The sequence below is a fragment of the Lissotriton helveticus genome, chromosome 5_1 (genome assembly GCF_964261635.1).
Source record: "Lissotriton helveticus chromosome 5_1, aLisHel1.1, whole genome shotgun sequence".
In the NCBI taxonomy this organism is placed as follows: Eukaryota; Metazoa; Chordata; class Amphibia; order Caudata; family Salamandridae; genus Lissotriton; species Lissotriton helveticus.
In genome coordinates this window covers 693,343,979-693,357,433 of record NC_136065.1, presented here as the reverse complement: position 1 = coordinate 693,357,433, position 13,455 = coordinate 693,343,979, and the positions used below count along the sequence as shown (strand labels likewise).

Below are 13,455 nucleotides of genomic sequence, written 5' to 3'. Positions count from 1 at the left end.
CTGTGCTTAGTAGAGGCAGAGGACCTATAGATGAGAGGATACTGTTTATGACGGAGCCGGAGCTCATCCTTACGGGCCAGGTGGGTCTCCTGTAGGCCCACGACATCTAAGTGATGGTCCAGCAGATATTTCCAAATTTTTTGGCGTTTCTGCGGGGAGTTAAGACCTTTTACGTTCCAGGTGCCTATGCTAAGAGGCATAAGGATATGTCAGGCCCCCCCGCTCCGCTGCCGCTAGATCCATAATTCCCCGCCCTCCCCAGTTCGCGCATCTCCCACATTCATCCACGACAGGCGTTCCACTTAGCTCACCCCGGGACAAGCCCCCTCCACACTGCCACCCTCCCCAGCTCCAAGAGTCCAGCGGCCAAGTCCTCCAGATACAGAGGCTAAGAGATCTCCCTGAAGTACAATACGGATTAACACACGTCGTCCAGAACCTGCAATACACAACCCGCAACCCAGCCTGTCGGACAGTAAGCAGCCAACCGTCGCCACCACTAACAACCCCACCAAAACCCCCAAAACCCCCGCCCCAGTCAGACCACCCCTTCACCTCCCCCTCCCTCCCTCCCCCACCCCAACCCCCCAACTCCCCAACACCCCAGATCAAAAACAAACAGAGTCCCGAAAGAAACAAACCCTGACGTAAACCCCCCTGGGGGCGTGGACGGGGATCAAACATCGGATCTCCCAAGGCCAAAGGGCGGGGTGTCTTCTCGAAAAGTACATACATAACCCCGGTACCTGAATGTGCGTGCCCCTCCGGCACCAAGGTGAACTGCCCGAAGATCAGGCTGCCCCAGAGCTCTGCTCCGCCACCGTGGCAGAGGCCACTGACGCCACTGCGCTCCCACGCTCCTGCAGGCTAGTCGTGTGGTCAGGCCTCCTGCGGTTTGCCGCCGGTCCCACTCTGTGCCAAGACGAGGAGCGGTGTCTTCTCCGTGGTGAAGCACTGCGACTCCCTGGCGCCGGAGCCTCCTCCTTGATCCCCAGGAGTTCCTTCGCTTCCCGAAGGGACCGAATCTGTGCCAGTCTATTCTGCCAACGGAAGATTATGCGGAAGGGGTGGCCCCACGAGTAGGAGATGTTGTGCTCTCTCAGATAGGTAGTGACCGGATGAAACTCGCGCCTCTTCTGAAGCGTCGATGCGGCCAAGTCCTGATACAGCTGAGGACGATGGTCCCGGAATAGCAGGGAGGGGATGTCCCGCGCCTTCCTAAGGATTCGTTCCTTGAGTTGGAAATCGTGTACGCACACTAGTATGTCAGGGGGAGGGCCCCCATTCCGCCTGGGCAGCCCCACTCTATGGACTCTATCCATTCTGATGTCCTGCAAGTCTTCCTCGTCCAAGATCTGAAGAAAGAGCGCCTGCACATAACCCCTGAGATCTCCAGCTTCGCCATCCCAAGGGACCGCCCGAATGTGGATGTTGTTCCGGCGGGAACGATTCTCCAGTTCCTCAGCGTGGGCCTGCAGATCAATGTTCTGTTCCATAAGTCGGAGCACGTCCTGTTGCAGCAGGTGGACATCATTGGCCATGCTGAGGTCATGGTCTTCCAAAGTGGCCACTCTTTCCCCAATACCCTCGACATCCCTCCGCACCTCGCGGAGATCCGAGGCCAGCTGAGTGCGAAGCTCGGAGATATCATCTTTGATGGAGGCAAAGAGTTCCTTCATGAAAGCCTTAGTAGCCAGGGCCTCATCGTCAGATCTCCCCGGGGACGCGCTAGGGCCGGGGGAGGCCGGGGGCTGGGAGCCCTTAACGGAGCCATCCTTGCCAGGCTTCCCCTTGCGCAGGGAGGTGGCCATCGCAGTCGCAGTCCACCACCGGGGGCAGGTCGAAAGAGCGGTGCGCAGGGGGGCAGAGTTCACCAGAGCCTGCTGCAATAACCAGGCGGACACACCTCCCAACGATCTCCAGCCATCCCCCGGCGTCCCAATGTCAAAGGTGAACCAGGCGCCCCCAGCCTGTAGACCTCGATGTCCCACTACACAGGAGGTGCACCCCCGGAGGCAGGCGCGTGGCGGTGTGGTAGTAGTAGTGCTGCCGGGGGCCTCAGTGCCAGCCAGGCCCCCCCGGGTGCGCGAGGCGATTGAGGCGCCCCCCCACTTGACGCAGATCTGCCACTAGTCCCGATCGAGGGGGAGCCACAGCCCCCCTTCAGGAGTCCCGGCCACCCGAGAGATCCGCAAAGGGCCCCAAAGTCTCACCAGCCTGATACTGCGTGGCTGCACCGGATCCCCGGTCGATTTGCTCACCGGCAGCCTTCCCCGTGTCCGTCCTGTAGGAGGGCTCACCGCTGATGGGCCGAGGGCTCGCAGTGCCCTGTGCCCCCACTCATCCACCAGCAGCCGGACCGAGCGAGGTAGGCACACCCTGGATCAAGCATGGGCCTCGGAGCGCACCCTCCCGTAACTGCTGCTGCTCACTAGTGCAGGTGCCAAGCTTCTCCCCTCGGGTCGTCCCAGCCGCCGTTCACTGTGCAGGTTTCCACTCAGAGGGCCGGCTCCCAGAGCAGCGCCTACCGCCTCGCGGACCAGGCCCAGACCCCGAGCTCAATTAGTCCGCCGGCCGCACCGCAGGCCCGCCGCTCGCGGGTAATAGACCCCTCCCCCTCTCGGGGTTCAAGGCCGCGGCTCCAGCCGGGTCCGTCCACGCCACCGCTCAGCCCCTGTAGTGCCCCGCACCGAAGAGTAGGCGCCACCGACCTCCACTGCTCGCCGGGTACAACCAGAGCTCCTCACAGCTCCGTCCGGCGCTTCAGCTCACAGCGCCGCAGGGCCGCAAAGGACTGCGGCCAGCTCCGTTCCCACGGCCTCGGGCACCAGGAGCGACGAAGTCCACACCACCGCCGGCCACCGCTCACAGAAGGCTCCGAAGCGTCCCACAGCCCAGAGGAGCTCCTGGGGTCAACGCTGGACAAGGCTATGCAGGGCCCGGCGCCGGAGGGGACAAGAAGCACGTCCTACTCCGTCGCCATCTTGGCCACGCCCCCGTAATATCACTTTTTGTGGTGTGATTGGGTCAAAGGTCACTTGGTGTCACTTCCATTGATGACATAAAAGACTAAAAGGCTGTGTAATATCATATTTGCTCCCACATCTTGAACAAATAATGCCAGTTCCCATGTTGTGAGGTTATTTAGCGCGGTGGATCATGTTGGAGGTAATTTGAGAAGCAGGGTTGGGTTTTAAGTTATGACTCATTGAGTTTAATTTCTAATAATAAGTAGGTAGTATACAATTACTGCCTTTTTATCTTCGACCAGAGAACAGCGTATGACAGGTATCCAACGCTACGTGGTTTTCTGATTCTGCCTTGCCTCCTGTTTTTTAAAGCATGCGACAGTGGATGCTACACATGCACAGGAACATGGGTAACTAATATGGACAATGTAAATCAATGCCCTTGTCAGAGCATTTTGGTAGCACTACATCAATTCAACGATTGAACTAGTTGTGCTAGTTTGTATGTTATGATTGCTTTGAAAAGAGATGTCTTCATTGCTAACTGTCTCTTCTTCTTTGCTGCTTTCACCCAGGTAAGGCTCCGATGCCCAGACCCGAATACAAGGCGCCAGAGCCCAATGGATGCAGCTCCTACTTCATGGGTCTCCAGGTACCAGAGAGTGTATGTACAACTAACCCCTAATAAGCAACATGATTCCGCCTTAGAATATTAACCACTTCCACTTATTAACCTATACAAATAATAACCTAGGTTCACTCCTGAAAAATGCAGTTTCGGGCTACTTGAACCACTTTATGATTCATAACAGCGCAATTAAAAGGAAACAACTAGTGTGCATGTGAATCAGTATGTTGCATTGGGTTAGTTAGTAGCTATTCCTGCTTGTTTGACATCACTCCCACTCTTCACACCTTTTCGTTTCCTCTGTCCTTCCTTTAATGCCCTCACTCAGTCAATTTTTTGGAGTGTGGGATGATTTTAGTAGTCTTAGGGACACAAGGAATAGATAATTGTACTGTAATTGCATTTATATAGTGCTTACTACGCTGATGAGGCATTGCAGTGCTTTGTGATCTGTAGCACACTACTCTAAATCCCAGTGGTACTTAATACAGTGATTATTAGTCATTCCTGGTTATTTGTGTTTTTTGGGATTAGTATTGTTCTTTCAACAAACTGTTCTATACATTTGCTCCAATATCTTGTGATAGATTAAGTTGATGGAAGTTAGGTTTGATCATTAGTGTGAATTCATGCAAATGGAAGGTGGAAGGAGTAAATGAGTTTAAACATTGCAATTAAAGGATTGCAAAGAATGAGAGTGTGTGGTTTATGAAAAGAGGAAGGACAATTTAGCTGAAATATTGTAGAAAATAAGGCAGACAGGCATCCAACATAGAATTGTTTGGCAGTAGCAGCTGCTACCAGACTCCGTTGGTGGGGCGGGGGCTGGGGCAAGAGGATGGGGGGGACCCTTACCTCTGAAAGCCGGCCAGCTGCCGCCTCTTCTCCATCCTCTTCTTCCTGCTCCGGCCCTGCAGCAGGATACAGGAAGCAACAGAAAGCACCTGGCTCCCAGGCTCCCGATAGCCAATCACAACGCTGCAATTGGTCTGAGCACCGTGGATCAGTGCTCAGCCAGGGAATGGGGGCCTGGGCATGTTCTCCATGCAGGCTGTAATACAGCCTGCATGGAGAATAAGGGTAATGCCCATGACTGTTTTTGGCGGCCCAAGAGGGCTGACCAAACAGTCATGTGCACTGAGTAAGGGGCAAACCACTTCTCCCCTGCTCCTCTGTCCTCAGAGCAGCCCGCCCTGCCCAGAGAGCTGCTGCAGCAGAAGGAAACATAAAATGATAATAACACAAGTTATTATCATTTTATGTTTCCTGCTGCGGAGCATTATGGCAACGCTCCTCCGCCTTAGCGGAGGAGCCGCCACTGTTAATTGGTGGTCATAGCATAATTGTAATTCCATCGCTACACGCTATAAAACACAAGAGGACAGACAGCTGGAGCACAGGAGAGTGGTACATTGTTAAATGTTTCTTTGTTTTTTTGAGTCACTCTGAATGAATATTTCACTACTTAATGTGCACAGTGTAATGCCCACAGCGCTCTAGTCGCTGCACGCACACACGCATCCCCAGATCCGCAGGCCAGGCGTGGCCTGCGGGGTTGAATAAAAGGAGGACGCCGGCTCGGGGACGTCACTTCCGACTGTTACCCAGTGTCGGTGTGGGTTGCTGCTGCAGCGCGCTCTGCCCCCGCGCTACCTCCTAGGTCCAAGGGAGGCCCAGATCACCCCAAAATCGCAGCCCACAACATTGGTGACGAGCGGAGGGGGCCAAACCCTCGCCCGTACACCGGTGGCTGAAGCGGAGCTGCCTGCTCCTCTCCGCAGCCCCACCGTGTGCCTCCTTGCTACGGCCTGGCCCCTCCTGACCTCCCCAGCCTCCCCACGCCTGGGCGCTGGACATCTCCTGTGGCAGCCGTGTGTCCCTGTGCGGCAGCGAATTGCTCCGGACCGGAGACGCGACATGAGGCCATTCCTCACGCATCTCGCGTGAGCTGCGCACACGCGTGGCTCCCTGCCAATGCTCACGCATTGCGCGTGAGTCGCTGAAATCGCTTCCTGACGTCACACACTGCGCCCTGGAGGGAGTGCAAGCCGCATCTGGACCAGGGGAAGGACCTCAGAAAGAGCCAGACACCCCACGCCACCGGAAGCCTGCAACACGCTCGACGGAACCGTGGTAGGCCGCACGGCTACCACGTGGCGTCGCAAGGCAAGCGTATGAGGGATACGCGACCACCAAGACCACGCCCAGCGCACGTGTAAGTCAGGGGAGAAGGGAAGGAAAGCGGATATATCCCGGCGAGCTGTCGCCATGGCGGATGAAGAGGCGCCAGCGGCCACCATTAACATCCCATTTCAATATGCCGCATCGGGGGTGTTACCACCATTCAGTGAAATGGAGGACCCGTCCACAGCGTCACCAAGGTGGAAGATATGGATTGAGAGACTGGAAAACTATTTCATAGTCACAAGAGAGACAGACAAAGCAGTGAAGAGGTCGCTCTTACTACACTATGCAGGGGATGAAATATTCCGACTCTTCAAACACCTGCCCAACACGGGGGCGGCGGGTGATTATGATGCCGCAGTGGCTGCCCTCAACGGTCATTTTGACCCACAACTGAACTTAGACTTTGAAGTTTTCAAATTGGGACAGGCACGTCAGAGGGAAGGCGAGACCATGGACCAGTTCTATGCCCGTGTAAGGGAATTAGCCAGTTCCTGTACCGACGAGGATCAACCGAAAGCCATACGGAGACAGATCATACAAGGGTGTAGAGACAAGGCGTTGAGAGGGTCGATACTACGCAAACCAGGGATCTCACTAGAAGATATACTGATCTTGGCCAGGTCCCACGACCTCTCGAATGTCAGGGCTACAGCCATGGAACAAGCCCTCCATAAACCCCAAATAATCAAATCAGAGGCTGTCAAGAGCGAGCGAGCAAATGCGATAGCGATAAAGACTCAGCCACGCGGACCACCCCAGAGAGACTACCGGAAGGACCAGTCCCGGGCACGGTCTGGATATTGTGGACATGAGCCCCATGCGGCCAAGGATTGCCCAGCACAGGGCAAAACCTGCTCGAACTGCGGAATTCCAAACCACTTCGCGACAGTGTGCCGGAAGAGGAACACGACAAAGACCTTCAAAAGGTCACGCATGCCTACCAAAGCTATTCGGCATTGTCAATAGCAGAACCGTCGCCATCAAAGACAGAGAGACACCTACCCACGGTGGATGACGACTCGGAGTCCGAGGACGAAGAAGCCTACATCGTGTCATTCGCGCGAGACCTTAAACAACGGCGGCGGCCACAACCCACGTGCATTGTACAGATGGCAGGAAACGAAGTCAAGGCGATAATCGACACCGGAGCCACTGTGAATGTGATGGGTCTGCAACAATTCCGGAAACTACGCCCACGGCCCCGGATACTACCATCCAAGACAAGGATATTCGCTTATGGAGCGGACACACCACTACCCCTCAAAGGAAAAATCACTATACCCATCCAGGCCGACGAGTCAGAGGTAACAGCGACAATTCACATAATCAACAGAGAGGCTGACACGTTGCTAAGCAGTCACACAGCTGAGGACCTGAAACTGATAGCGTTTGCCAACCGCATCAGGGCGCACCAGGTAGATGAGCTACTGGGATGATTCCCCGAACTGTTCCGAGGCTTGGACTGTATAAAATGTGAATCAATCAAGCTACACATCGACAGGTCGATCACTCCCACCGCCCTGCAGCACCGCCGGGTACATTTTCATCTACGTCCACTGGTGGAGAAAGAACTTGAAAAGTTAGAAAGCTTGGGAGTCATAGAAAAGGTCACGGGGCCCACCCCGTGGGTATCACCGATGGTGATTGTAGAGAAGCCCAAGCAACCGGGTGAAATACGCCTGTGCATCGACATGCGGTTACCAAATGCTGCAATCCGGAGAGAGAGACACCTGACCCCCACGATGGATGACATCATTGCTGACGTGAACGGGTCAAAGTGGTTTTCGAAGATTGATTTAAACGCTGGGTACCACCAGTTACCATTAGCGGAGGAGAGCCGGTTCATTACCACGTTCAGCACCCATCTTGGCCTACGACGATATAAGCGGTTGAACTTCGGTATTTCCTCAGCGGCGGTAGTGTTTCAAAACACCATCAGAGAACTCCTGTCTGGTTTGCCTGGGGTAATAAATGTCAGCGATGGCATCCTGATACACTCCACCACCGCATCGGAACATCATAAACACCTTCGGGATGTCTTGAAGAGACTGAGTGCCCATGGAGCAACCCTCCACAAGGAAAAGTGTAAATTTTTCCAACCATCCATTGAGTTCTTTGGATACGTTTTCAACCAGGAGAGTATCCAGGTAGACCCAAGGAAATCCAAAGCCATCAAGGATGCCGTAGCGCCAAAATCCCCGACGGAAATCCGAAGCTTCCTTGGGATGGCCACTTACTGTGGCCGATTCATACCGAGCCTGGCCACTCGGAGTGAACCTCTGCGAGCGCTGACCAAGTCAGATGCCATCTGGCAGTGGGGCCCGAAGGAAGACGAGGCATTCCAAGGAATCAAAGACGCTCTCCTGGAGAAGGCCACCCTCTCATACTTTGACCCCACGAAGCGCACGGAAGTGATAGTGGACGCCAGCCCAGTGGGCCTTGGAGCTTGAACCAAGAACATGAACCCGGCCAGTGGACGGCGCTAGCATTCGCCAGTAAGGCCCTCACTCCAACTGAAACCAGGTACGCCCAGATCGAGAGGGAGGCCCTGGCTATCAAGTAGGCCTGTGGCCATTTTCACCTGTACCTGCGAGGACACTCCTTTGTCATGGTCACTGACCACCAACCATTGGTGCCTCTTTTCAAAGGGACGGCTCCACACCCGCCACCTCGCATAGAACGGTGGGTGATCCAACTCCAACCATATGAGATGGAAGTCGTATATCGGCCGGGTGCCAAAAACCCTGCAGATTTCTTATCGCGACATCCGTCTACACCAGAACCAGAGGCAGAAGACGACGGTTGTGAGGAATATGCCCAGTGGGTAGCGCTCACGTCGTGCCCCCAAAGCATGACGATAGAGGAAGTGAAGGAAGCAGCCTCCAACGACAACATCTATCTGAGGTCACTGCAGGCGGTTTGAGAAGGGTCGTGGGCGGACTACCTCCGCCCACCCAACTCCTGGTCAGCGGGAGACAAAGAGTAGCTCACGAAGATGTGGCGGATTCGGCATGAACTGAGCGCTACCGAAGAAGGGGTGCTGTTGAGAGGATCACGTCTGGTCATTCCCCAGAGCCTGAGACACAGAGCCGTGCAACTGGCCCATGGGGGCCACCAGGGGACGACGAAGATGAAGACACGAATGAAGGAAAAGGTGTGGTTCCCGGAGTTAGAGAGCATGGTGGAGGAATATGTGAGGAACTGCATGGCCTGTCAGCTAACCAGTGACCCTGAAAGACCATTACCCGTGATCACTGAAGAAGCCTGTACCTCTCCCTGGACCAAGATCAGTATAGACTTTGGGAGTTTCCCAGGGGAAGGACACACATTAGTGGCCATTGACGCCTACTCGAAGTATCCACTAGTGGAGAAGGTGGCATCTACGGCATTTTCACACGTGGGGCCGGCACTAGAGAAGATATTCTCCATGTTTGGGTATCCATCAGAGGTACGGAGTGACAATGGACCACCATTCTAAGGGGCTGATTTTGCCATGTTTCTTCGACAAAGGGGAATCCAGATTTATGCGGACTTTAAACAAAGTTTTCCGGATAGCAGTGGTGGAGCAGGCTGATCCGGAACAGAGGCTACACGAATTCCTACGGGAGTATAGCAGCACCCCTCACTGCACCACCCAGAGCAGCCCGTGGACCCTTATGTTTCGAGGACCACGAAGAGACCTTCTTCCCAGTGCCCCGGGGTGGACCCCACCACCAGGTGCCATCGGTGAATCTCAGGAACGGAGGCGCGAAGGGAACCAACAAGCTAGCCATCGCAGAAAAGCCATCCCCAGAAGGGTAAGCCCGGGGACCCGGGTGCTCATTCGGAACAGACGTCCAGGGGGAAAATTCCAAACCCGATACGAGCCAGGCTCCTGGACGGTTACATCCACAAGAGGAACCATGGTCACTGCACAGAAAGGAGGTGAGGAAGTATTCAGAAACACCTCCTGGTTCAAAGCCATTCCGCCAAGGACAGACAACCATCCGAGGAAGGCGAAAAGGAAACCGACTCAAACGTGGCCGCAGCTCCCGAAGAAGAAGACAACCTAATGGTCGGGAGACAAGCGGAAGGACACGACTCAGCGCTGGTGCCTCCGACACCTCCTGTCATGGCCAGAAATACGCACCAAGATGCCAAAAGTGGCAGGGCCAACTCCCAGCGCTACAGCCTGCGGCCCAACCCACCACCCAGTCAGAGACTAAGAGACTATGCTTGCCAACTGAAACCTTGAAGATGTCACCAGTAGACACTCAAGTACCTGAGTGTTACCATCTCCAAATGTTTGCATTATGAGGCTTTTATTCGTTGAAAAAAATATATAGTTGGATAGGGATGTAATGCCCACAGCGCTCTAGTCGCTGCACGCACACACGCATCCCCACATCCGCAGGCCACGCCTGGCCTGCGGGGTTGAATAAAAGGAGGACGCCCGCTCGGGGACGTCACTTCCGACTGTTACCCAGTGTCGGTGTGGGTTACTGCTGCTGCGAGCTCTGCCCCCGCGCTACCTCCTAGGTCCAAGGGAGGCCCAGATCACCCCAAAAGCGTAGCCCACAACACACAGCTGCTTGCCAGGCACCAGCAATTATTTTTTGGGGAGGACTTCTTTTTCACCATTAAAATTTGGCCTAGAGCAAGAAAGAGAATGAAAAACATAGGAAAGCCGTGCTAAGCAGAGAAATCAGGGAATAGAACCAGCAACAATTTGATAAAGAGATTTACAGTCTAAGAGGTGAAAGAAAGAGACGTAGGGTGGAATCAGGACTAGGCAGCCTTGCTACTGGGCAAATTCGACACTACACAGTACAAGCGACAAGCTCCTACTTTGAGATATTAGTTTCCACTTCTTCTAGTGCAGTAGGTGTGGGTTCCTATATGGCACAGCAAGCTAAACGACAACTGCTTTTCTAGGAATTAGCTGTCCAATTACTTTATCTAACAGAGTAATTATCTTTTTGCAAAATGGAGCAGGTTTTACACAGTTCATCCCTTCCTCCATTCCCCTGCCCAGACTCATCAAATTGTTATCTGTCTTCTTATATTGAAGTGCTTCCTTATGTCAGTCAGTCAGTCAGTCAGTCAAGAAACTTTATTCGGTTAATTAAAACCATAAAAGCAGTACATAGTTCATAAGCAATAAAACACAATTAAAATATGATTAAATTTACAATTAAAGTTTCAAAAAGTGATTGCAAATCCTGAAGAATCCATTAAAAAGTATTTAAAAGAGAAAGAAGTTATAAAAATAAAAACAAGATCAAAAAAAGTAGATATGAAAAATACACCTTCCAATATATTTTGTACATTCCCCACGAACATATTTTACAGAAAAATATCAGGTTTGGAGGTTGTTTAACGGAGGGAGTTTAGTTTTGTTTTGTCTGACGGCTGCTACCAAACAACAAGCTACACTATATGTGACCTGCACCGAGTTCAGCATCTGTAGGTGTAGGAGGGCCGGCCGTACCTGGGCGAAGTTCAGATCTTTCAGAATTGGGAAGAGGAATTTTTTACGGGCCACCCTGTAATGATCGCAAAGCATAACTAGATGAAGAGTATCCTGCGTGGAAAAGCAGTCGCAGGAACAGGGTGGAGAATTTTCTGGAATACCCCATTTTGTATATGAGCCAAGCAAAAGATGTATCTGGTTAAACCTGAACCTTATTAGTAAAAAACGGTGGTATGGTTTGGTTACATATTTCAGATAAGGTTCCATAGCCATGGACAACGAGAGTTGGAATAATGTCCTTACCATTGGCTTGCAAAGCTCAACCCTTATGTCAAACGTACAATATTTCAAATAGTAGGTTTATACTATTTGCACGTGTTTGGACTGACCACTTGTAATTTGACTACAGTGGTATTTACTTGTAGCTGGGAGCCCACCATCACTATGATCTGATATCAGATGACATATTCCATTGATTTTTTTGTCAATTGTTAAAGTTTGGCAAGGTACCCTCTTTCTAAATGTCTGCCTTAGAAGCACAAGTTCTCACCTGATAGTATATACAGTAAAAATTGATCCTTAGTAACTCACGGTCTGACCTAGTTGTAATTGTGGTGAAAACCAAACCTTATTCACTAAAAATGTTTTTACTGTGACTTCAGTAAAGTTATCGCCAATTTTAGACAGTGTTTGGCCCTCCAATATCTGTGACCATCCTCTTCAGCTTTGGTGTACTATTGGAATTTCAAAGAATAGAAAATAAACATTGATAACGTTTTATGTTTTAATTGCACATATATTGTTGCACCTGCTTAGAATCAAGCCTGGTGCCTCAGAGTTATATATTAAGTTTTGTGGCTGCTAGGTTTAATCAACAAAGCATGCTGTTATATCTCCACATTTTCTGCTTGAACTCTTTCCTTCGTTCCCCATCCTCCCTGTGGGTTTGGCCTGGAATGTCGAGAGATGAAAATTATTCCATCTGTGATAGTTAACGACTCCAGGCCAGCGCTGTAGATGCCGACCTCTCGAGTAGACTCTTTTCTCACCTGCCAATAAAATTGCATCATCTGCAGCTCACTCCCCGTGCCCTTCATTTACGACAGATATCAAGAATTGGTGTGTTAGCCATTCTGTGGTCAAGGCTCCCTGATAATACGCCTCAAGTGTACCTGGCTAGCTCCACCAAACATATCAGTGGTGCAGCTTGATAAGATTTTCCTAGATCAGGTACTGTTAGGCTTAACTGTTCTGTGTGTAGCACCATCGGTTTAAAGCGGAATCTGGCTGCATCAGTGACCCCAAGGGGACAAGCATCATATTCACAAGTGTAATCTTCTTAAATAGCCCTGGTTCCAGTATACGGGCAAATATTTATCAGTGCTTAAACTGGGCTACTCGGTCCAGTGCCATATTTGTTCAGAATTCACCAAAAAATAATTCCCCTACATGATAGGGCATATTTGATTTTGTTGGCTACTTCAGTCTATTTTCGATGTTATCATTATCACAACATGCTGGTATTCTGATTGAGTAATGTCGATCAACTTCCATATGTGACAATGTCTGTTTTTAGAAAATCTTAGTTCACTTATTTAAATGCCATCTATGCATCCAAAGGGACTAACATGCAACCTTTCCCAGTTTTTTTTTTAAATATTTGCATATCACATTGTTTGTATTATCACTTGTTGGATTATTTCTGGTGCAAAAAAATACAAACATTAACAATTTTTTCCTATCATCCTTCAAAAAAACTGATCAGCGTTTATTTTTTGTTGCTTGATAGAAATGCAGCATGCGTAATTGTTACACATATAATAAGCAGGAGTGTAGGTATCATTAGCGCAACAGATTTAGTGACCCTGCAGCCCAGAGTTGTCTGTGATCCGCTGCACCACATTATGGCTGTTTTTAGCCACTCCTCACGTGTTGAAAGGTAGGGCCGGTGTCGACCAAGAACCTTCAGTGTTTGCCCGGCGTTAGCCGCCTCTCATACCATTCAATATTACCAAACAAAGAGGCAGGCGCTGGAGACAGGAAGGCAGGAAACAGGAGTTTATTCCGACGGAGCAGAACACGTCAAATCAGACAACAGGGTATCTTCTCGAGGTGCTCTAACCGCATCTCTGAGGCCTGGCCTCTTATACACAGGTTTATGGCTTTATTGTATGAAACATGTTCTTGTCAATACTTTGAAGTACGGAAAGACATCCTCG

The 13,455-nt window shown here is 51.4% G+C and overlaps 1 protein-coding gene across 2 annotated transcripts in view; it reads left to right on the top strand.

Moving 5' to 3' along the window:
• Positions 1 to 13,455, top strand: part of PLA2G12B (phospholipase A2 group XIIB) — a 247,167-nt gene that overhangs the window by 186,891 nt on the left and 46,821 nt on the right. Inside the window, exon 2 of one of the 2 annotated variants that reach the window (XM_078643085.1) lies at positions 3,545 to 3,633. In XM_078643085.1, the coding sequence (XP_078499211.1) occupies positions 3,545 to 3,633 (89 nt within the window). The remainder of the gene's footprint in view (positions 1 to 3,544; positions 3,634 to 13,455) is intronic. The other variant, XM_078643086.1, reaches the window with a different exon arrangement.